The 24822-nt window shown below is 43.4% G+C and overlaps 4 protein-coding genes across 5 annotated transcripts; 2 read left to right on the top strand and 2 right to left on the bottom strand.

The window, feature by feature from the left end:
• Positions 1 to 89: 89 nt before the first annotated feature.
• LOC6498541 (putative oxidoreductase GLYR1 homolog) lies at positions 90 to 4961 on the bottom strand. 2 transcript variants are annotated; one of them, XM_014906689.3, is made up of 9 exons: positions 4648 to 4961; positions 4196 to 4232; positions 3338 to 3420; positions 2415 to 3276; positions 2244 to 2354; positions 1910 to 2180; positions 1737 to 1826; positions 1588 to 1677; positions 90 to 1533 (listed from the first exon to the last, which is right to left on the bottom strand). In XM_014906689.3, the coding sequence occupies exons 1-9, from the start codon at positions 4725 to 4727 to the stop codon at positions 1334 to 1336; spliced, it is 1824 nt and encodes a 607-aa protein (XP_014762175.1). In that variant the 5' UTR covers positions 4728 to 4961; the 3' UTR covers positions 90 to 1333. The 2 variants fall into 2 exon arrangements, with proteins under 2 accessions (XP_014762175.1, XP_001963028.2); XM_001962992.4 differs by having other exon boundaries at positions 1737 to 1823; positions 4648 to 4960.
• A 1247-nt stretch (positions 4962 to 6208) lies between these two features.
• On the top strand, positions 6209 to 14090 carry LOC6496969 (putative ATP-dependent RNA helicase SoYb). Its single transcript, XM_001962991.4, has 5 exons — positions 6209 to 6544; positions 6630 to 6721; positions 6974 to 7031; positions 7812 to 10090; positions 10148 to 14090. The coding sequence occupies exons 3-5, from the start codon at positions 6995 to 6997 to the stop codon at positions 12386 to 12388; spliced, it is 4557 nt and encodes a 1518-aa protein (XP_001963027.1). The 5' UTR covers positions 6209 to 6544; positions 6630 to 6721; positions 6974 to 6994; the 3' UTR covers positions 12389 to 14090.
• On the top strand, positions 12944 to 13399 carry LOC6496970 (REST corepressor). The gene has a single exon (XM_001962990.4). The coding sequence runs from the start codon at positions 12944 to 12946 to the stop codon at positions 13397 to 13399; it is 456 nt and encodes a 151-aa protein (XP_001963026.1).
• Positions 13680 to 23784, bottom strand: LOC6498539 (neurogenic protein big brain). Its single transcript, XM_001962988.4, has 5 exons — positions 23266 to 23784; positions 21934 to 22100; positions 21131 to 21257; positions 16871 to 17078; positions 13680 to 16064 (listed from the first exon to the last, which is right to left on the bottom strand). Exons 1-5 carry the CDS (start codon positions 23460 to 23462, stop codon positions 14664 to 14666), a joined length of 2100 nt encoding a protein of 699 aa, XP_001963024.3. The 5' UTR covers positions 23463 to 23784; the 3' UTR covers positions 13680 to 14663.
• Between the last annotated feature and the right edge of the window lie 1038 nt (positions 23785 to 24822).

Genomic DNA, 24822 nt, shown 5'->3' on the forward strand with positions numbered 1-24822 from the left:
ATCTTCAAAAACAAATATTTTTCAAATACATTACCTTTAACTAAGACCTTTACCCTTAAATAAGAATCAAAAAGTTGAATTTCCTTAAATCCTCTTTAAAATTATCTTTTTATTAATCTTTGTTTTACAACAAAATACAGACTAAATAATAAGTAAAATATATTATTTATTATATATTCTTATTATTATTATTAATAAAGACCCTCGCCATATTCGGCGCTCAAATTTTATGCTATTTGTTTTTGCTTCTGGGGAATTTTTTTTGATTCTGTATATACGTCGGTTCTTTAGTGTTTCGTTTTTTTTTTTCCTTTCAGGTGTCGGTCTTACGTACTGTGGATCCACGGTCTTATATACTGTGGGTCTGACGGTAGTAACCCAAACTATTATTACCGCATTTGACGAAAGGTTTGCATAATTTATTTGGCTTACACTTTATTCTTAGAAAAATATTTGTATAATTGAACAAAAGGGGGCTGATATAAAATAAAATATACCGGATGTATGAAAATTAATTAAATTGGTTTCTTGGATTCATTCGTACATACAAGGGGACATTGCTCCATTTCGATACTTAACAGAGTTTTGCTCATGAAATGTTTTTTTACATTTTATTCTCATGCAGGCATTTACAATTTTTGTAAGCATATACTTCTTTTTTTTTGTATATAGTTGGGAAGCAAAATCATATATTCATTACAAAATCGAGCGCCCTTTTTCTCTGATCCTGCCCCCACTCGTGTTTTCTTTTTTGATAATTTTCAACTTGCATCTGATCAAGACACCCTTATTCGTCTTTTGTTAGATCTTGAATAGAAGATTTACAGACTCGCGTAACGTTTGCGCCGCAAGGAGCTTGTCGAGGTCAAAGCGGGCAGGCCAAGAGCGGGCAGCAAGTGGAGCCCGGGAGCTGATGAACAGCTCCCGACTATACGAATCGGCTCGCACACTTGCTTCAAACTCTGATCGGCGTAGCAGTAGCCCTGTTGTTCGTGGGTGGGAAGGATGTGGAAAATTATAGGATGGTTAGGACGTTTTCGAACGCAACGATATAGAAATGGGGCTAGAGGCTGTATTGAAACAAATAGCCATCAAAATACCCATTGCGGTCAAACACCTCTGTCAGCGAGGGACTGGTGGGAGGGGTATGGGTTATAGGTGTATGGGTGCATTTTCGTTATGGTTAAGGTTACAGTTGGTAGAGTGTATGTAGGGTGTGTGTGGTGTGTGCGAGTCAGTGTGTGTCAGTGTCTGTTCTGTTCTGTTCTGTTCGGTGTACGCTTTAAACTAAATGATAAAATATAGTTTAAACGGTAGTCGTGTTAACTAAATGTTAAAATCTGGATCTTACGAATACGGCGCTAGAATCATGTTCACTATACCCCAAGCGCTTGGTGTGCTTGAACACCTCGTTGGTGATGCTGGTGACGGGCATTGATTGATCCAAGTTTTCGGCCATGTTCAGCACCAAGCGCAAGTCGCGTTGCATGTGGCTCAAGGGCTGCTGTGGGTTAAAGTCGCCCTTGGCCATTTCTGAAAGAGTTTAAAAAGTGATAAATGAACACTTAAAATAAAGAAAAAACCTACCTTTTCCTTTTGCTAAGAGGAGCGGTGATTTCATTGAAGTCAAGTCGAATATATCAATGATGTCGTTCAATGAAATCGAGAATCGATCAGCTGCAAAACAAAAACTTATTATTCTACTCCAGAGATGGCTACCAAACTCTAACGCTCACCTAATGCTAACGCCTCGGCCAATCCGACCAGACTCACTCCCAAAATGGTTTGCAAAATTAGGTTGACCTTGCATGCGTTGCCGACATCTGCTAGATGTAAACAACATAAAATTTAATAAATTGATCTTTCTTTAGACCACACCACCCCATCTGATGGGATATGAGGTACTTACTCCCCAAGAAGAACGTATTCTTTGCGATGGTCTTGAAGCACGAGTGGCACTCCTCGAAAACGGAACGATCGCCGCCAGCCAGAATAATAAGCATGCCATCGGCGGCCTCCTGGCGCGAACCGTGAATTTGAGCTTCGAGATAGCGGCCGTTGCATTGTTTGATTCCCTCGCCAATATCTGTTGAGGTTTCCGGATCTATGGTCGACATTTCTACATAGGCCTTGTTATTTAGATCCTTAAGCTGAAGGACACCACAGTTGCCAAAAACGAGCTGCAAATGAAAAGAAAATGAATGATAAAAGGAGAAAAATAAAAGGAATTCCTGTATACTTACATCCTTGGCACCCTTTGGATCCGAGACACAGCAGAAAATTACGTCAGCTGCCTCAACTACATCCATGGGAGTGTCTTTAACCTCTGCTCCAGCTTCCACGAAAGGCTGACACTATAAAACACAACATATCGTTTGAGTTTTTCCATCAACATGTTTTGGAAGATAACTTACCTTATCGATAGTGCGGTTCCAGACGACAACTTTGTGCCCTGTGTATATTAAGTCCTTAACTATGGTCGATCCCATCATTCCAAGTCCCAAGAATCCAAAGGTCTGCTCCGAGGGCACAATGTCCCGGTCGGCCAAGGTGTTTGACCGCGAGTTCATGTCGATTGCCTGTGTCTCTGGCCGTGTCACCACTGGACGGTCAAGAAGAGCAATAGCATTTGGTGCCCGCTTGGCTGCCAGTGTTGCCATCAGCGCGTCCGTCTCTATGCGGCGCCGGGCGTTGGGCGAGGAGCCGGCTGCATCGTCACCTGCTACATCTCCGGATGCCACTCGCCTACCCCTCTTGGCACTCGACGCTCCGCTTGGTGTCTGGTGGGCGGAGACACGTCGTTTCTGTGCGGATTTCGACGCGGAGGCCTTAGCTGACTTGCTGACTGAGACTGCCGATACAGACTTGGCCTTGGGCGTCCTCTTGCCACCGGACTTCCCTGTGGCTGCCGGCGTCGTCGTCACAGCGGCGGAGGGCGAAGCAGAAGAGTCTGCATTATTTTCCACGGAATCTCCTTCGTCGGGGCTGCCAACAACGTGGGGCACTACTCCATTATTGCCATCTGCCGTCGCTGCCTCATCGGCGGCATTCTCCTCACCGTCTAGCCCGTCGCGGATCTTGTCAAAGTCAGCCTCGGTTGCATGGTTGGGCACGCCGCAACTGTCGTTAATCTGCTCGTCCACCTCGGCGGGGTCATCAATATACTTTTCAATGTCAGTCATGGCGTGCCGGAAGGCAGCTGGCTTGCTCACTTTCGCCAGTTCGTCCTTCCACGGGCCCTCAAACGGCTTGATATTGTTCTCCTCGATCCATGCACTGTATTTGAACAAGAGTTGCAGGTGAAAAGGTAAAAGCACACTGTATTTGGGCAACTTACAAGTTTCGGGAGCCAAAAAAGAAGACGCACTTGGTGTTGGCACGTCGCTGTTGGGCCAGAAGATCCAAAGGCGGCTCCACAATCTACAGAAAGTGAATAAAAATGTTCAGAATGTGGAAACAGAAACTGGAAGAAGCCTAGATTTGGCGAAATGTGTCACTTAAACCTTTCCTAGGACCAACTAGGTCCTAACTAATTCAAAAGAAAATGTAATACTTTCTTAAAAGCATTTAAATATAAAAAAAAAAAAAACATTTTATACGAATTTTTCAATTTCTTTTATACAAAACAGAAAGAGATAAACGTTCAAAGATAAACAATCGAAAGGTTAACATTCACACAAACAAAAATACAAAAATACAAATAAATACAATTTTTTTGTATAAAAAATACAGTTAAATGTAAAATATTTACTTAAAAATTTGAGAGAATGGTTAAGTATAAAGATAGCATTAGTTTTTTGTACAACATTCGCCAAACCCAATCCGAACCGAGTTCAGATGGCACATCCTTTGCCGCCACATCGAATGCCCTCCACCGTGTATGCCGTGTGCCGCCCCCACCTCCTGCTCTGTCCAGTGCATACGCTAGCATCTGTGGCTGTACATAATCAGAAACTATAGCTTAGTTAGCTCCGATAGCGGCTCCAAAAGCGTACTAATTTCATTCGGCAGTGCCACAAAGCGTGTGCAAGTGCGTAGCCAGGGCAGTGCTGCATAAAAAAAAGTACAGTCGAAAACAAACACAAACACATCAACATGGCAGAGTGGCGAAGCGGCAGAGGTGGCGGCGGCGGCGGCAGCGGCAGTGACACAGCAGCGACGCGACGTCGACGCGCAGAACATTCCGATCGCTTACCATTCCCGGCCACGGGGTGAAGCCCTTCATTTTGGCCCTGCAAAAGATAAAAGGCTATTAGAATTTACTTCGCAACAGGAAAAAATCATATTGGGCCAATAAATCTCACAAAGAAGAAAGAAAAAAAAAAAAAGAGCGCGCGCGCGAAAAAGCGCCAACGCAGAGACGTTGACGGCTCCCGCCGGTGGAGCAGCTTGTTACACATGTAACTCCAGATTCGTAGAGCCAATTGGAACACTTTGGGCACTGGAAATGCCTTGCGTGGCGTTTAAACAAGCGCTAATTGCCATTTTACGCACACTTCACTTTTTTCTCTTGTTTTGGAGCGCCAATCGCGCCCCGATTGAGGTTAGGTTTTTAAGTTTTTAATAAAAAAGAAGCCCGAAAACCAGGTCTAGCAAATTGGGTAAACTCTTATTGTCCATCACGTAGGGGCTGGGAAGGACTCTTACCAAATCAAATCCTTGGGCTTGTAAATGAATTTCTCCGCCGTATCGCCGCCCGAGAGCGACAGTTTTTTGTTCTTCGACATTATGTTGTCCAGGCGGATATTGAACTTAGTTATTTTGCTGATTGGGGGGGCGACGCGTTAGAACAACAATTATTAGATGGGCTGGACCACAAAACGGCGTTTGAGCTGGCGTTCGGTGAAATTCCACAATTTTCGTCCGTAGCCCGTATTTTTTTCGCTTTGGTTGTGATGCACCGATGTTATTTGCTGGGAAAACACGATAGTAAGCGCCATTTTGGGTGCTATCGGCTAGTGTTGGAAAAAGCGCAGTTGAAAGTAAGCCCACCCACACACTAATGGTCCCACTAAATTCTTATTGTTTTAATTCCAATTTCACCTTAATAATATTATTTCTAAGGAGAATATATTACTTTCAGTACCAGATGAAACATCAATGGTTTTCTTATTTGCATTTATTTTCCGCATACTATCGATTGAAAATATCGATGGCCAATTCGCTATCGGGCGGTTAATTTAAAAAAGACTGTTACATTTCAAAACTTTCAAACGAAATTAGAAGTAAAAACCGTTTTCGTGATCGTTTTCTATGTTCTCAATGCATTTTTTGACATATTTTTGCTTAAATTTATAAAAATTATAAATGTATTAACATTTTCTTCATTTTCTTTATGTATTTATTTTTAAATTAAAAAATTAACTAACCCTTCTTGAGAGCCACTAGTGACTATTGCTATCTTTTAGTTTTAACTATGAACTAGCTTTTTATAAATAAATAAAATATCCCTCATTAAATATTCTTTTTAATGTGATACATTACCCTTTTTTAAATGGCCAATCGACCTAAAAATTGTTGTGCAAGTCTGGACCTAAAAATGTCCTTACAACTTTTAGTTGTTACCTAGAATATAACGAAGAATGGCTTCATAGAAATCCTATATTTCATTCATAGAAACGATGTATGTCAATTCAGATTAGTCCGAAAATATTCTTCCACTTAACAGCAAGTGAATGGTAAGGCTCTTAGCTGCTAAATAAATTGCCACACATTCATCCCCAGTCAACCTTTTTACTGATATCAACACTCAACCATATAATCCTCATAAATATGAAACAATCAAATAAAAAAGGAATAAAAAGAAAATGCGGCTGGGACTTGAGCGGGGACCGGAGGGAGGCAACCCTGCTTTGGCAAAACTTTTATGAGCAGCCGGTGCCTGACAAACAATAGCGAAAAAGGGAAAATTTGTTACCGTTTTTTATAGGAAAATGAAACCGTACCTTTGGGTTAAATAAATGGTTTCACTTTGTTTAGCAATTAGAAGAAACGGGATAAAAAAGGGTTTTTATTTTTACTCTGCCTGTTGGCGATCACTACAAATAGCGTTGGGCAGAGAAGGGCGTAAGTTTTTGGACATATCAATAAATGTTTCGACCTATGTAGGTTATAGATGCGTTTTTTAAAAAAGAAAACTTTAAAGCTTGATTTTTCAGTATTTTTTTAGTTTTTGTTTTCTAATTTTGTTCATCGATAAGCCTGGGGATCGACTTCTGGCCGTCACTAATTCTGCAAAAACTTTTAAAGACGTGCGGCTGAATTGTATTTCCCACTTTCCTGACATGCTTTTAGAATTAACTAATTAGAGCAATTAACTAATTAGAGACAATTGTTGGAATTTAAATAACTGAAGTCTTTTTCAATTTTGTTTGGTTTTTCTTCAATATTTCTGTGATTGAGACATTTCTTTTGGCCCCTTGTGCGTTTGAGAGCGTACATGTAAAGTTTGTTTCAAAGCATCCATTTCGTATCAAGTTGCAAGCTCTTCAAGGCATTTGTTTATGCCGCCACAGTCTGACTCGTCAAAAAGTCTTGTGACGACGTGAGTATACATAGCATACATATGTGGAATGGCTTTTTTGTATTTTTTTTTAATAACAATTTTCTTCCTTTGATACTATTTCTAGATTTCCTGAATTCGAGAATAATTTAACTCAAGCGTAGTCGACATATTACGATATTTTGCAACTTTATAAAGCTCTTTAATTTCCAGATAATTGTAAGTAATTTTATTTTTCTATAGCAGTTGTAGAAAGTAGCAATTAAACACTCTATTATAAAGATATAATATAATTCTTATAATTCGATCAATCCTGAAAGTGTTCTGGTTGGAAAAGATCAGACAAGTAATACCCCATTATAAAAATGGTATTGGAAAAAAATGCTAATAAGATGCCATTTTTAAATGTTTTTTTGTAGTTTTCATATTGTTTGAATATTAAATCCTAAACTTATAACAATTCTATTACAGGTCTAGTAATTTACTGGAAAGATGGATGTAAAAAATGATCAATCGAATCTAATATTCTGTGAGTATCTTCGTAATCAACTATTAACTAATCCTAAAAGGATTTTTTTATTGGCTGCATCGATTTAAGGATAATCAGATTTGAATTAAATATACATACATGTATTTCCATCAAAAGAGTTAATTAGGGGATGCAATAATTACCTCCTGTAGGGTAGCTCCTCCTTTCTTATCATCCGAGTTCAATCAAGGTTTTTTACTGAATCATTTCTACTTGCTACTTAATACGATGGAAGCAATCGTCCTGCACATAACAAGTTGCCTCACAAAGTATTCCAACTTTAAAAGTGTTGATAGAACAACAACTTGGTGAGAGCCGCCACATTCCCCAAGGATGCGGGGAAAAGGCTGTGGAGGCATTGCAGCGGATCTAGTGCAGAGCAAACAAACAGCAAATAGGCACAAGGACCTCCTTAGTTGTGGCTTAGTCCGATTGCTTTGTTTTGCCATTCGGAAGCTGCAAAGTGTGCCGCATTTGCTTTCGCTTTTCCCCAACTTAAATTAGCTAATTCACCCTCTACTAAATCACAAACGGAATCCACAAATTTAATCCTGTGGCTGGCCTCACAATTTTTGGCACGCTTTGGCCAAACTTTCTGACGCGTGGAAATCGCGGAAACTTCTGCATGAGTGCATGGCGAAAATTTACGCGAAATTTAAGTAAAAGGCTCTTACAAAAAAGGGTTCTTTTTTTTTTCTTATTAAAACAGTCTTTACAACACATCTATGTATTTCAGTTTTTATTGCATTCGTTTTAATAAAATCACTTTCTATATTAAAGGTAAAGGAATCAAGGAGCTGAGTCCTAAACCCCCACCCGCATCGATTCTCATTACCTACTACATGAGTCCTGTCGAATTTTGCTACATAAGCTGCCAGAATGTGAGGGACTCGGCCCGAATGTTGAGGAACCTGGAAAAGAATTTGGAGAAGTACTGCACACCTGAGAGGATGCAACAGAAGTATGAGTTGCAGGAGATCGTCATTGTCCGGTACTTGGCTTGGAATGAGCCGCGACTGATCAGGGGCCAAGTGATGGTGCAAAATGATGAGGAGTACCTGGTGTGGGTAGTGGACTATGGCTTCAGTCTTTCTTGCAAGAACACCGATCTGTGGCCACTGCCTAACCAATTATCAAAGGTTGTTTTTAAGATGAAAAGGGGTGGAGTGGCTTCTATCGTGCCCTACAATGGCAATGATTGGTCGGTCTCTGGCCGTCAACTCTTTGGCAAGCTTCTGGAGAACGCTACCGACCTCACATTCGAGGCCATGTATGAAGACGCTTCAAGGAATACATCTTATGGCAAGCTCACAATCAGATCTCCGGGTAATGAGGCCGAAATCGATGGTGCTGCCTTTTTGGTTGAGCGAAAGTGTGCCAGCACCCCGACCCAGATAGTCCCATTGGTCATGTCTAAGAACACTTGGGCGTTTGAGATGGCGGAGATTAATGATCGACTAATCAAGCCGAGCCACCGTGTGGCACAATTTTTCCAACTGGTTGATGATTTTGCACCACCTGTAGTCAAACCCGATACCAAGACCCATCTGTCTAAGCTCGTCAGGGACCAGGAGGTAACATTCGGAGACGTTCGCTTTAATTATGTCCAGGCTCTTGGCAAAACAGAGAAATGGTCCAAATATGGGAAAAACGAGCGCACATTGGCGAATCCTGAGATAATGGAAGAGTTCCTTTTGTGTCGCAATGAGTTCACAGTTCCTGCCACTGCCAAACGGCTCAGCAAGGTCAATACCCGCCAGGAGAACTCCGGAGCAAGTGGCTCTATCTGTGACGCTTTGAAGATTCCTGGAAGGCTAAACATTTTGGAATGTTACAGAGGATTGGATTCTACAGATGACTCTAAATCGAAACAGGACAATATTTCTAAATTTAAAAATACACTTCCTTTCAATGTACCCACGTCTGTGCTTTTAAACTGTGGCCTTTCCCAAATAATCAAATCGGAACAACCCAAGCAAATTAAATCGTCATCCATATCCTCGCGGCTTATTTATTCGCCGTCTACCTCCGAGCAGTTGAAGGAGAGAACTGTGGGTGATATGCCCCAGACCACTGGAGGTCCTGCAGTAAACCCTGATGGTCAGGAAGCCAATGAAGGAATATCTTTAAGCAATTGCTTACTAGCCCATAGCTTGGAACCAACCACACCTATAAGGGAGTTTGAAAAGATGGCACTTTGCCACACAGTGAAAACAGCGTTGAAGGATCGTTTCTTCCACACCCTAATGCCGTTGCAGCAATACGCCTGGCCGCATCTATGCGCCGGAGGTTCCATGATCCTCGTTAACAGCAGTGTTACAGTTCGTACGTGGAGTTACCTGCCCGTACTTTGCTCCACCGTGCTGAACACTCTCAATTCGGCACCAACTTCAACTCGTTCCACAGCCGGGCCTTTAGCCATTCTGGTAACGGAGTCTCCGGCCAACGCCAGTACTCTCTTCAAAGAAATCTCCTATTTGATGCAGAACCAAGAGACACATTACACAAAAGTCGTCAACGGACACGCCTACTCCGAGCGTGACTTAATCTTTATGCTGCTCAATGGGTTTGGCATCCTGGTGACGACGCCACTGCAATTTCATTCCATAATTAAGGAAAAACTACATTTCATTGACAAGAACAGAGTGCTTTTCGTTGTCCTGGACGACATCCAGCCGATGCAAGTGGAGTACCCGGAAATAATGGATAATGTGATGCGGAGTCTGAACGATTTTAGAAATCCCAAAACGCAGATTATCATAATAACCCAGAAGTGGCAGTCAAGGCCGTTCCAAAAGCTGCTGAAATCCATCCCCAATCCTCTTATTCTATTCGGCGATTTTCTCGAGGCGGCCATGTACGGAAAACTGGCACTAACCTTGAATGTGCAGAGAGAGGATCAAAAGGACGGTGTATTGCTGTCGTTCCTGGCGTCACAGAAACCTCTGAGGAAGCTCACGATGATCTACTTTAAAAGTGAGAGCGAACTAGCAGGATATAAAACAATGCTAATTAAAGCCGGATACGATTGCATCGGAATTTCGAAGGCTGAGGATCAGGTAGGTCTCAAATATTTCATTAATCTAACAGTCTAATACTCGCATTTTTATTTTCAGCAACCGCACCAGCTGCTATTGGTTAGCGACCAACTAGATGTCGCACAACTACCTGTCCGGAATATCGAGGTGCTCATACACAACAGTCTTCCAGTGTCCTGGACTAAGTTTTGCCATCGATTCCACGCCCAGGCGGACAACATTCCGAACTTGGTTGCTCCACCCACGGGCCACGAGAAACACATCACCAGTCTTGTGCTGCTGGATGAGAACAACAAGAAGGAGCTGATTCGACTGGTGGACTTCCTTCATTTGCACGGCATCACGCCGAGCAAGGAGATAGCTCAATTGGCGCAGTCCTGTCACGAGGAGGCGGTTGGAAGTCGTCCGATTTGCCCGTACTATCTTAATAGTGGCCACTGTCACTTGATCAACTGCAACAAACGGCACGAATTCATTAAAGCAGATATGCCAGAGCCCGGTGATCCCCTCATGCAACCAGAAACCGAGATCCGGTGCAAGCTGATCAAGACCTACGATCCAGCCCACTTGGCCATGTGGCCATTGCAGTTCAAGACCAAACGAGATGGCTGTTGGATAGATGTCGCGAATCACGTCAGTCAGTGGACTCTATCGCTGGAAATGAGTAAGGGAGAGCTGCGTAAGATGCACAACCCGTACCGTCTGAACGATGTTTGCGTGGTGATCCGTAATGGCCAAGTCCAGCGTGTACGGATTGTGGACATTCCCTCCAGGCGCCCTGTTGTCGTGCAACTGATGGATCACGGCTCAGAACTGCTGCACATAAAGCCGTGCGAGTTATTCGAGTGTCCTGACATGAAGTTTGCCAATCAGCCGCCGATGGCTCTCAATATCCGACTGTCTGGAGTGCAGCCAGCCAATTCAATGGGCGTGTGGTCGGGAGATTCCACCAAGTGGACTCACAATAAGTTGGGAAACATCGGAAATAATATGCATTTGCAAGTCACCGTCGACTTTGCTCTGCTGAATGTGATCTATGTGAAGGAAATCGTTTTGATCGAAGAGTGCCCACGAATGCGCACGAGTATCTACAGAGTATTACTAAGTAAGGGACTGATTTCTAAGGGATTCGCTAAAGTCATGAACACGGATTTAAATCCGGAAGCGAAGTCTGTTGAAGAGCGAGAAGTACAGGAAGTAGCTGAGCTTCAAACTATGAAGAACTCACCGAAATCTAAAGACTCCACTTCGAACACGAATTCGAAAGAGACTCCTTCACTTTCAGTTAAAACCTATCACTCCCCGATAGGTGCTATTACTAAGATTTTAGCCGAAGCAAAGTCCAAGATTATCGAAGAAACCCCAATACAAGAGGTGGTTGAGAAAGACGATAAAGTCGTGCCAGCTCAGAAGCCCATAGAAGTCACCTTATCGGTCGAGGAAGACCAAGCCGAGGACCAAGACCAATCACTGGACTATTCTTTTGGAAATTCTAACGCCTTCCTTAGCGCTCTCCTCTACCAGGCGACAACAAGTCCACAAGAAACGGACAATAATCCCACAGAAGACAACTTAGTGGTCAAGAATAATCAGACCGAAGACCAATCCCTAGACTTTCCTACTGAAAATTGTAACGCCTTCCTTAGGGCTCTCCTCTTCGAAGTGGCGACCAGAAGTCCTTCGAAAAAGCAAGATACCAAAGACTTACTATCCACCTTACTCGAGGAAGATCCAATTCAAGAGGAGCCTACAAAGCCCAAAGCTGTAAAGGCCCTGAAACTCCATAAGGTAGCGAAAAAGGAGCCACAGGAGCCTTCGCCTGAGGATGTGGCAGCGTCCTTGCGGTGTGCTCAAACCGTCGACGGAACAGTAAATCCCAAGGTGAAGTGGCACCAGGACCTTTCCCACATCACCTTGGTCATCGAGCAGAAAGTGCCGGAATACGAACTCGTTCTAGAAAACAATTCATTGGTCTATATGGTGTCAACGATATCGCCGCGCCAATGCTGCATCCTGAATCTGCTGGGCGAGGTGACTATAGAATCGGAGAAGCAGATTGGCTTTTATCTGCACATCAAGCTGGCCAAGGTGGGTCTGATGCAGCTCTGGCCCTCTCTTCTCAACTCCTTATACGCCCAGCAGAATGCCCCCTGGCTGGTCTACGATACGGAGAGCGATAAGGAGCCGGAGCTATCTAAAGTGATGCGTCTGTGGGACAGCTTTGAGCGCAGGCGTGCAGATAAGGAAGAGGATTCCTCGTCCGATGACGATTATGCTTCCTTCGATGAATCTGACTCTGCCATGTGCGATGATCTATAGGAGGGCTACTCTTGACTTAACCTGAGACTTAAATATGATTCTATAATGTTTATATATTCTATATATTCTATTCTATAATGTAAAACATGGACTAAAAATGTGTTATGGGATTTTTTTTATAAACCACGTGTGTGTGGTATGCGGGCTGTATTGAAGAAGCAAGATAACGTTATGATTAATATTTTTCTATTTTTGATAGAGATTATCTTATCCTTAAGCTAATAACTATTAAATATATTTTGATAATAATCCTGTTATAGACTATATAGAATATATGGTTTAAATCGGACATAACGTTAATATAAGCAAAAGGTTAAAAATGTCTATAAATGATTTAATATTCATTTTTAATTTTTTTTTTAATCTGACTTGAATTAGTTAAAAATATAAATTTATCCAGCATTTTAGGAAATGATAAAAAATTTCTTACACTGTATTTTCCTCACGTGCTTGTTTTGGACGTTTGCCAACACTCATGGACGGCATGGCAACCCTGTGACGTTTCCCACAGGCTTCGGTCTTGATCGTTGTTTACTTTGTCAACTGAGTTCTAAAATGACGTACCCGCTGAAGGATAAACGAGATGCTCGATACTGGAAACAACAGGCAGCCACTTTGCCGGACTTCGTGCCGAAGGACGAACACAAACCCAAGCTGGCGGAGCTCCAACATCGGGCCTCTATATTGTGGTCACCCCAACTGAAGGACCAGGACGAGAAGAACGTTCGAGACTACTTGGACTTCGCCGCCAGTCAATATGAAATCGAGGAGGAACAGGCACTCTTCATCTTACGTCAACAGGGCTTCGATATTGCGGTGGCCCGTCGACGTCTGGCTGGGATTGAGACCGCCCGCGGTTGTCGCTACCATCGTTGGAAGGCTCAGGACCTAGTTCATTTATCGAAGGCCTTCAAGAAGCATGGAAACGACTTTAAGAAGGTCAAGGAGCAGCTGCCACATGTCCCGCTCGCAGAACTTCGCCAGTATTTTAACTTCATGTACTCGGTCTGAGCACGAAGATTGACAACGTTTACAATACCCCTCCCAAAGATATTATATTTAAAACTAACTTATAACATAAGCCAACGTGAGGTTATGATAAGGAAGTCATTTATTACTGCATTAAGAGCCTACTATTATAAGCTATTCCGTTACTGTTACTAAGATTCCCAGGTTCTGGGCATGCTAAGATAAGTGCCTCGATGTATGAAAGAGTTTTCTTTATTGGAGCATGATACTCCTCCCAACCATGTATTACTCGAATATAATTTAAGAAGTTACCATTGTAAGATACATTTATATACGAGTGAACATTTCTTTATTTCGTTACAGCATACATTTTCGTTATTCTCTTAGGCTTTACTATTACCAAGCGTTAATATATTTGTATAATACATTGATAAGACCACATCCATAAGATAATATCGTCCTGTGAGCGTATGGGCCTTACGTTTACAGAAATTGCTTAAATATGTGCAACCTTAAGACTACACTAGTTTATATACAAATCATAATACTTAAACCAATGTTTGGCCTTTCAAAATGAGGAAACAAAAATAGGTTGTAATGGAAGATACAAAAAAAAGAACATCAACCAATTTAAAAAGTAACTTCGGCATTGAAAAATAGCTTTTTAAAAAACAATAATGCTCAAATAAAGATTTCAATAAAGGTATTTTCAATCGGAAGATTCATAAACGAACAATCAATGGAAGCTTTTGCCTTGTTTTTAAACAAAAAGCGAGAAAAAATCAAGTGTTTCAAGTAAATATGTTTTACATTTTCCCCTTATATCTTAAGACTCGGGACCTACAAGTAAGGTAGTTGGGGGGAAAATGTTCAGTCTAAATCGCCATTAGGCTATTGTATTAAATGTAGGAGTTATCTAGTCTATTAGGCTCTAGGCTAGTTTCGATCTGATCTATGCGGTCTATGCGATGCACCTTTCTAAACCGAAAGAAGCCTGTGCCCTTGTCTGTCTCCATCGCATCGTCGTCTGCTGCTAGGTGTGAGTTCCTCGTCGTGGTGGCGTCTGAATAATACAATGTGGCTATGTGGCTATTGATCCATCAAGTGCCGTACATCTATCTTAACTAGGATTAGGCTAGACTAAGGGTTGAGACTTTCGTGCGTTTCCTTTGGATTACGACTAAAACAAACTGCTCTGCTTGGCTAGGCTGCAGCGGTGCAGGGTCATGGTGCCAGCGGCGTGTAGAGTCAGCGAATGCATCGCTTGCGGCGGCGGCGTGGTCACTGGACCCCACGACAGTCGCTTTCAGTTGGGCCGTAGAGGCAGCATTCCATAGTGTTGCTGTTGCATCATCATTTGTTGCTGTTGCTGCTGTTGCTGTTGCTGCTGCTGTTGTTGCTGCTGCTGCTGCTGCTGTTGCTGTTGTTGTTGTTGTTGCTGTTGGGTGGCCACCGGCGGGCCTTGCGATGTTGTGTAAGTGACGGCACAGGCTGCCGGCTGCGACACCACAACGGGAGCGCTTACCTTCCTCTCCGACTGGGTGCGAATGGGTTGCGGGTGGGCGGCATTTGGCTGCGGGGGCGGGGCATACATCAGCATGGGCGGCGGAGGTGGTGATGGCTCCACACTTGGATGACGTGCCGGCGGCGTAACCGCCGAACCATGATACGAGCCGTACGAGCTGTCGTCCGACTGAGCCGATTGTCCACGATTCCGTGGCCCCGTCATGCCGTACAATTGTTGCTGGTCGCGTCGCTCAAATTTGTGATTTCCGTCCATGGGCGTGGGATTCGTACGGGTGCCGTAGACTGGCTGGAAGCCTTGTGGCTGCTGTTGCTGCTGCTGTTGTTGTTGCTGTTGCTGCTGGGGATCGGGCATCATTTGCGGAGGTGGCTGCATTTGTTGCTGCTGCAGCGGAGGCGGTTGCTGTTGCATTTGCTGAGGCTGCTGCAGGGGCTGTTGTTGTCCTCGCATCGAGCCACGCATTCCGTAGATACTCTCGCTCCGTTGCACCATCTGATTCTGGACATTCTGGTTTTGCAAATGTGAGGATTGTCCGGTGGATGCCACCTGCTGTTGTTGCTGTTGCTGTTGCTGGGTTCGCATCGGATAGAGGCTCTGGGCTGGCACCAGTGGTCCAGGACGTGGCACAATGTCCCTGTTGATCGCGGTGTTGCTCTTGGCATAAACGGACTGCGAACGATTCAGATTGCTCCTGGTCAGAGTGGGCGAGCGGCAGTACAGGGAGCGGGTGCCTCCGTACAGCGGCTCCTGCTGCTGCTCGTACTTGGAAGAGAGTGGAGGCGCCGTGTACAGGTTCTGGCAGTAGTTGCCCTGCCCCTGCACCACACCGGGTATCTGGCCCATGTTGGGAGCCGCATGCTGGCCGTTGCCCTGGACCTGTCCACCGCCATCACCGCGGTTGGACTGCCCACGGGGATAGGTGCCCTGCGACTGCTGGTACTTTCCGGGCTTCTCGATTTCCATGTCATAGTTCAGCTCGTCCTCGGAGTGGATGGAACTGGAGTCGTTGTCGATGCTGCCCTTGGTCTGGCGGAAGTTGCGGCGGGAGTTGAAGATGTACTCGTACACCAGGCCGGAGGCCATGCCGCCCACCAGGGGTCCGAACCAGTACACCCAGTGGTGGTCCCATTTGTTCAGCACAAACGAAGGACCCAGGGAGCGGGCAGGATTCAAGTAGGGCATCTGAAAGGAGGCAAGGATAAGCATTCGGTTAGTGTCCTGTCAAAATTAAAGAGGAATTCAAGGAATTTTAAAACACAAACAGGTTTAAAGTTAACGGTAGTTTTCACAGGAATTTAATGCAGGAAGAATGTCCTTTCGGAACTTTTCGAAAAGTTTCTGTTTGTGAAAAGTTTTCAGTTTTATGATTCACGTGTCATTAGGTTCATTTTATTTTTAAACAAATATTTCTTTAATTAATGCAACACACCCGTCTGAGTTCTCCTATCCCCGAAGTAAGCTTTAAAGTTCTTTAAGTTATTTTTCTTAATTCCTTTATAGTCCTAACTATAAGAGTTTTCCGCGAATCCCCTTCTCGTAATTCAATCCGGAATCGATATACGAACTTGACTTTAATCGCTGCCTGAGCCCATCAAGAACCTGGCCAAGTCATCACGACTCCTTTGAATGGCTCCGCCACTAACCGTCCGTTATGCCAACAATGCAACTCCGTCCCGGCCCGAGAGACCCTGTGCTAAATTAATTATCCCACTCATCCCCGTCTGACCTTCCGTTCGAGTCCCTCTACCTGGACTATGGTCGGGAGCTGATCTCCAGTCGGTTGTCATGCTGCGATTTTGCATCAAAATGTGAATAAAAGTCAGAATCCGAGTCGGCAGGTGCGTTTTTGGTTTTGTGTTGTCTTTGGTTTCAGTTTCGGTTTCTTTTCGTTTTCTGTTTTTATTTTCTTTTTTGACGGGTCTCGGTTTCGAGATTTTTGCACCGAATTCCTCAGTCGAGGGATTGGGATTTCACAAAAGTTAACTTACCGAAACAAAGCTACAGGCGCTGTAGGCAGCTCCAATGGAAACGGCCGAATTGCCCATGAACCTCTTCATGGGATCCGTCGATACAAAGTAGCAGAGTCCGACCAGGAAGGTGAGGATGAATTCCACACCGAATCTCTCCCAGGAGCCCACTGGGGCGCTATGGGAGATGGCTGCCTGAAGATTGCCTTGATATCCGGGAACCGTAACTCTGAAAGGGAATAGATATGTTTATGATTTAATATGATTAACATATACTTCTGATGTACTTCTTTAAGAGATCCCTCTGTATCTGACAGTTTGGAAACAAACTTTGTCATTCAAAACTCAAAACCCATTAATCTCCTCACACGTGAACTGTCACAAAATCATTTAGATTGTGAAAACTTCCAAAGTTGTTGGGCACTTCTGGCCCAAATGAGTTTTGAAACCTCTGAGATTTATTGCCAAAATCATCTGCCTCATAATCCATATCCAGAAAAGTTTCCATTGAGAGAGAAATCATATCTAAGATATTTGGGAACAGTCACAGGCAGCCAGCCAGCCATATTTTGACTCAACGGAGTTGAGTAAATATTTACAAAGCTCAACCACAAGCCTTTACCTGGCACGTCGGTGAACCACGCCCCACCTACCCACCCAGACACCCACTTACCCGCCCAAAATCCGGAAATAAATGCTTTTGCAATGCACTTAAAAGTACTTCAGCAAATAGAGCTCCTGGCAATGGGAAATTGCTCCGAAATCCGGCTGCACGAGGTGTGCGGGTGAGAGCTGGGGTGAATACCTGAAGCCCCAATCGTCATAACTGTGGGACGACTTAGCTGGCATTAGGTGGAGAGACAGAGACCTAATCCTTGACTGAATCCCAAGCACCCCCTGGCATAATGAGCTCCACTGTCAACACACAGCTGCTACTGGGGTGTTGATTAAAATTTGATCGCCTCGGAAAACATTTTTCCATTGAGGCCGAGCTACTGTTTGCTCATAAATCTATAAAGTGCTAATTTCACAGGACGGAGGAGGATAGCCAGTCGACCGCAGAAATAAACAAACATTGCCAGGAGCTGAGGACGGAGCTGAGGAGCAGAGGAAGCAACTAAGTAGCCGGAAATGGCAAATGTGGAGCGAAACCAGGACCTTTCAGCAGCGCTTCCTGCGCAAATTGTTAACAAAAAACAAACTCAAACAGCAAACTTAGACAAGAATCGTCGTTATCCTTGTGCCCAGGCGTGGGCCAGGACCAACACAGTTCCATGGCACATTTCAAATTTGCTGCGATGTGGCGTGTGGCATGTGCAACACGCTCGGTTTGGTTTGCTCTTTGCTCCCTGGGCTGGTTTGCGGTTGGCTTTCCGGGAGGATGGCAGGATAACGAGAGTGGGGCCCTGAATCCCGATGCGACCCCCAAATCAAATTATGCCATGAAATCACTAAATGTATTTGCAGCAACGCTTCTGAACTAAAGTTAACACGGGGGATGAAATAGTCGATTTTTGGGAGTTTTTAAAAATGCTTCATTTTAACCATAAATGACTAAATATATTCCATAGAAAGTTAGTAAACTGAAACACCTAAGCACGCGATTTAAAAATGTGACAAAAGGGCACAACATTTTAATAAACTGCTATGACCTCGTCCTCCCTCGAGGGAATGCCGATGAAATAACTGTATAACTGGACCACCTGTGCAGCATTCGATGCAGGATACGTGTAGCAGTAAAGTGAGGGCAACCGGAAACACTGGCAGGATGCCATTTCGAACCAGAGTGCGATAAGCCGTGCCGGCAAAGGTAGCAACTATTCAAAATGGAATTTGGTGCTCCGTTCGGATTCGAATTCAGATTCAGTAATTGAATTGCCCCTGTGACACGAATTTATTATCGTTTCCCAACGCCCCTTTCCAGCAGGAAGTGCATTTCGATGTCAATTCCCAATCAATAGGCCATTACATATAAGAGTATGAGTTTGAAAATAATTTCCAACGACTGGAGAATGAAAAGAAACCTCAGTGTAGGTCTGGATCTTGCTTCGTTTCGGTTTGCTGGTTAAAATTTAAATTTGTTCGCTGTCGAAATCCTGTTTTTGAGGTTGTTTCTTCGGCAACAGTAATTTCTGTTTTTGGGCAGCAGGTGTGCGGCGAGCATTCTGTTTTTTTCCAGCTGCTCCTCGGAGCTCCATAGCTGACCAACCAGAGCGGTGCATCAACGGCTACTCGGGCGACACGTGTTTGATTTCAAGTTTCCGCACCACGCATCCATGCTATCCTGCGCAGGCGCAACCCCCGATGCCTCAAGTCTGCGCCTGGACAAAGACCAATCCTCTGGAAATGTTAATTATGTTTTTTTTTGTTCCTGCTTTCTGGTTTCTTTGGCTTTGGCGGCCTCTACCTGATTCTTATCTTTCATCATTTTCAAAGGCTACTCGCATTTTTGGAACGTGCTCGGCGCACGTTCTTCGAACCAAACAAAAAACCAAAAAAAGAGTACATAAAACCCAGTAATAATAAAGAACGGGAAGAAATCATTGAAATGCGAGGAAGAGCTAAAGACTATTCAAATATCACTAAGCCGGATATCGATACTCAAGTCTGTCCAAGTATAGCCCCAACCACCTGAACAGTCCCCCTACCTCGGACGACAATGTTTTTTTAAGCGTTCTCTCGCTGGTTTATGAAAGATTGTGTTTTATCTGCCCAAGTTGGTATTTGCTGTTCCTGTGCCACATGTGGCATATGCGGCGCAATTAGGGTAAGTGCCAAGTGACATGTGACAGGATGAACGGCGAGGAGCAGGATGAGCAGCTGAGTGGCAGGTCCTGGGTGTATTAGCCCAACTAGAGTACATCCTTAGGAACAAGGAAATATAAAATTTATTCTTTTAATGCACAAAGTGTGAGCTGTGAAGTTGTATATGAGATCCATTAGACCCCAAGACCTATATCCCATAATTCATAAAATATATTCCAACCAAATCTAAACCAATTAATCAGCAAATACCCCCAGATTTATGTTATTTTTTACTTCTGTTTTTTAGTCTTCGTTTAGACAAACATATGTTTCGACTCAGACCCGAAAACGTGAACTCATTGGACCCCAAAAGAAATCCATATCAGACAAAAAACCCCGAACTTGATCGCAGTGGCAGCAGCAGCAGCAGCAGCTGAAACATGTTTCTTTGCCCCGACTGATCGCCTTCGTCCTCTTTCTCCTGCGAATGGATCTGTAGAAAGTAAAGATGCCAACGCACTTAAAAGAAGGGTCGGAACAGATGTCGAGCAGACAATCGGGGGAGAGGCATTAATATTGGACTCTGGCTCTGGAAGACGACGAGTTCAACAAAAAAAAAAACTGGATCGAAAATTTAAAAAAAAAAACTGCTACGCAGGCGCAGATACGTAAACTGAGAGTAACGTGCATTTCCATCGCCCTCATCCTGTTCCTTGTCCGGGGCTTTAAAGGAAAACCCTAACTGACAGGAGATTTTCTGTTAGCTGCGTGGTGTGCGTGTATATCCTTGGGCATAGGGTCCTTTATCTAGGCATCACAATGGGAAATCACTGCGCAAAACATCGAGGGACAGGGGCAGATGTTTCTCCTAGCAGATAGAATCCTAGCTACCTGCGTCCTGCAGGTGCTGAGTCGCCTAGGTTACCTGCACATCCCATTTATAGAAATTCCACAATTTCTTCGGTTCTGCTTTCTGCACACGCATTTCATGCTTCCTGTCAACCGTCCTTGTTGTACAGTCATCACCCCGAAAGTGCGTTTCATGTCCCTGAATCCTCGATATCCTATCCTCTACAGCGTAAACAGCCTTTTCCGTTTTGATTTACGACCTGGCAGTTTTAAATAGCCTGTTGGATTTAATTTGAAACTCTCGAGTTTGCTTTTTGGGTAAATCCTCACGCAGATGCAGAATGCAGTGTCCTTCGCATAATGTAGCCATTGCTGTGGTCAGGCTCAAAGGATACACACCAGATACTAATATATGCATAATGAAGACATTGCGACAAATACAAAATTTAAAATGAATTTCTCGTTAAATTGATTTGGACATGATGTCTTTAATGCTTGAATGCTTTTAATTAGAGACATGCCCAGAGTTGTGGTCGAAGGACTTGTGGCAAATCCTTTTGATTGGATTAATTAATGGGATTAATGGTTTTCGATTATAACAATTATGGATAGTCTAATGAACTGGAAAAAGGATCAACTTTCTAGATAGTATTCCTGTTTTATGGATCTAAGTTTATTCTAACTTACCCGTATAGTAATGCGGCTCCGGCGATTCCTCCGCCACACTGGGCGGTTATATACATGGCTGCCCTGATCGGAGATATAGACCGTACCACCATGCAGGCCAAAGTAATGGCGGGGTTAATGTGGGCGCCTATAAACAAGAAATAAATAAAATTACTTTACAAACTCGGTGCACTCTTTGGCGGCCACCCCCGTTAAATATCACTTTGACACTTCGAGGGAGGGGAGTTCTTGCCCCAAAATATGGCAGATAACATCATGACTTAATGCTCAACCAATTGGCTGTGAAAAAGCAAAGAAATCGCAAAGCTCCAAAATGGGGGAGTTGGTTGGAAAGGCAAATCAACAACACATGTTGCAGGGTGGGAGAAACTCCTACCTCTTCTTTTGAGGAAGAAAACATTTAATTGCCTTGGATGTCAACGCAAATGAACAGATATATAAATACAAGAGTGTATGTAAGGGAAAAGGAGGGCTGGGCCAAGTCGATGGCACCACAAGTGCGCCCCGAGAGATAAGACGGAGGAGCCTGGGGTAGGAGTTGGAGTTGGGGCAACCGCACAAAGTGCATTGCCTTTTCGAAAATACAACTGCGATGGCACTGTATGGCAAACAAAAACCAAGAAAACAAAAACACAAAAATAATAATAAAGGGGTTCGTGTCTACTGAGTTTTGGCTCTGAAAACGAGACTTTTCCACGCAATTCCAAGGGCTCCGCCAACACTTGCCGCCCTGTTTTTGTTGATGCTTCAGTTGTCATTGTTTTTGTTATGGTTGTTATTTACTGTCCCCAGTGACGACTTACCAGAGATGTGAAGGAAGCACTGTGTCAGCGTGGCCACTGCCATCCCGGAGGCCAGGGCCGTGGCCAGGAGCACGGAGGACACACTGGCACCCACGCCGGCACCCGCGGCAGCACCGCAAACGATGAACACGTACAGGAACGAGGCCAGGCACTCGCTGATGATGGATCTGGAAGAGAAGGGTTAGAAGGATTAGAATAGCTCCACAACAGATGACTGAGGTTTGCCAGGCCCTTCAAGTGTGACAGGATGTGAAGTATGGTACGGTACAGTGATCACTATGGGAGGTGGTTTCAGACAAGGTTTCTTCTTAAATCTGTGTATATTTCAAAGGTAATCTTCCCTTTTTAGACTCAATACATTGCCCCAAACACTTTCAATTCAATAATTTGTTTATTTGTTTTTTAGTAGAATAAAAACCAAGTACTTCTTAGCTGATGTTTACTGTTTGTTGCACAAATCAAGCTGCACACAATGCGCGTTCTTGTTGCCCTCAAGCGTTGCAGTGACAATTAAGCCGGGGAGCGAGGAGCAGACAGAGTTCGGGGGCGGATTGATGAAACTGCAATGTGGCGTTGATTCCAGTTGATTCCCGCTGGACGTGAGGCAACTCGGATTCACATTAAGCTCGAAAAAGGGGCCATCCCCCATCCCCACCACGATAACGAAAAATCAAACAAACTGCCGCGAGTGCGAGGGAACTGGGGACTCCATGGATTTCCATAAAATCATAAATTCTTCAGTTTGCATTTCGCCTTCTGGATTCTCTTTAATTGGAACTATGGGATGGGCCCCAACGTTTGACTTTTTAATGGTCAGCCAGCTGGGGGAAAGGAATGTGCAGGCAAAAGTGTCGCAGAGTTTAGTGGAAACTTATGCGCTTGTCATCCTTGAGGAGTTTAATATCCTTGCAAGGATTTAATTACTACATCAGGCTTGTGATGAAATGTTAATTATTTTGAAATTCCTTCCTAAGACAGGAGGACGAACTTTACCAGTATTTAGTTTCACGTTTATCTTGACGAAGTCTGGAGGAGAACACTGGGATTTCAATTACTTAGAGTTCACACACAAAGCTCAATGATGACAGCCAACAATTGCCATCTAAAGTTGAACAAATTGAAAGCAAGTGCAGATAATGGCTGCGAAAACAAAGGTCTTTAGTGCAGATGCACTGAGAGTATAAGTCTCTTATTTTAAAACACATTCTTTTTGAAACTCTCAAGTATACGAGGAGCCTATTATAGTTTTTAGAAAGAGATTTCTCTAGAGGCACTCTTATTAATAATAAAATAATAATAATTTCCGAAAACCCCCAAGTGCCAAAAACTTACCTCCAAAACTCCAGCGTGCGAATTTCAGCCTGCATACTGCGCTTGGGGGCCTGCAGGGTGCTGGACAGACGATTGTTGACCCCATGGCCTCCGCCATGGTTATCCTTCCGCATCGCCTCCAGACGCTCGAACAAGGTCACAATATGATAGTCTATGTTGTGCTCCAACGGCACGGTATGCAAACTTTCATCAGCCATTTTTCAAAAAATTTTGATTTCGCGCCTTTCCGTTTATTTATTTTATTTTTTAACTCTTTGTTTTTTTTTCGGAATTTCTCACAAAAGTAAGCTTAAGACGCGAAAAGTAAGGGGTTTCCTTCTTCGTTTAGTCTGACATTTTGTTCACTTGCAAATTGCGATCAATTTACTTCAATTGTTTTTTGAACTCCCAACCGATGTGATTCGAGGCGACCGACCGATCCGTAGCGTTCGAAGCGATTCGAACTCGTCCGTAGTCAAGAAGCGAATGAGTGAACGTGGTCATGAACGACTGAGCCGGGGTTGGCAAGGAACGAAGCAGGTCAGGTTGAGTTTGTCCTCGGGAACAAGTTAAGGTTGAAACACACCACAATATGCACACTTGAAAAAAGGGAGTTTAGTCGTAGGGGTTGTAAATTATTAGAAAGGGAAACGGTTTGGTTTTATCTTACCTATATTTTGTATTTATTTTAATTTAATAAATATTTTATAGAAGATACATTTAAACCATATATTTTATATATTTTATATATTTATATATATATTTTTTAAAAAAGAATTGCTTATAGTGAAATAATTACACCTACTAACAGTGCTACTACTAAGAGGGTAATATCTTATTTTTATCTGTTTCGGATACTTCATTTGCAGGAAGTATCTCAGACACTTTATACATATATTAACTATCAGATATAATGACACCATATTTAGCTAGGGAGACTTTATTTTGTAGGTAGAATTTTTTACTTTCTGAATAGATTAGTACGTAAATGTTTTAAATTTTAAAATATATATATTAAACATTTTGAAGAAGATCAAGTAAGACATTTCCTTTCCCTTCAATTTTCTAGCTAGAAACACGCTCTATGCTCTTATGTGCTTAGGAACCTGGAGTTTATATTTGGTTTAGTTTATTAAAACGTATTTTTCCCAGTGCATATGTGCGACCCACACCCCCGAGGCAGTGGTGGGTCGACGCACCCCTTGCGACGAGCTGAAATGGAACGACTGCCTGTCAACCTGTTGGCTTCCACGACGATGATGATGATGGTGGATTCGGAATACTTTGGAATCGAAAACATACACTCCCTGCCACTTGAATATATCTGGGGGTAGCATTTCATATGCCAACATATTTTGAATTTTGAACCATAATTTTATAAATATTAAATTAAAAATGCCATTTTTTGTAAGACATTTGAGACATTTATGAGAAGGTTTATCTCACTGACAAGGATAGTAAGTTGAAAAGTTAATTGAGCAGCTCTGATCAATAACACTGATTCGAGATTCCCTGGACTTGAACTCCAGCCAAAGATAATTATGATGATAATAATGATCGGGCAGGGAGCTCAGGCAT

Source organism: Drosophila ananassae, chromosome 3R (genome assembly GCF_017639315.1).
Source record: "Drosophila ananassae strain 14024-0371.13 chromosome 3R, ASM1763931v2, whole genome shotgun sequence".
Lineage (NCBI taxonomy): Eukaryota > Metazoa > Arthropoda > Insecta > Diptera > Drosophilidae > Drosophila > Drosophila ananassae.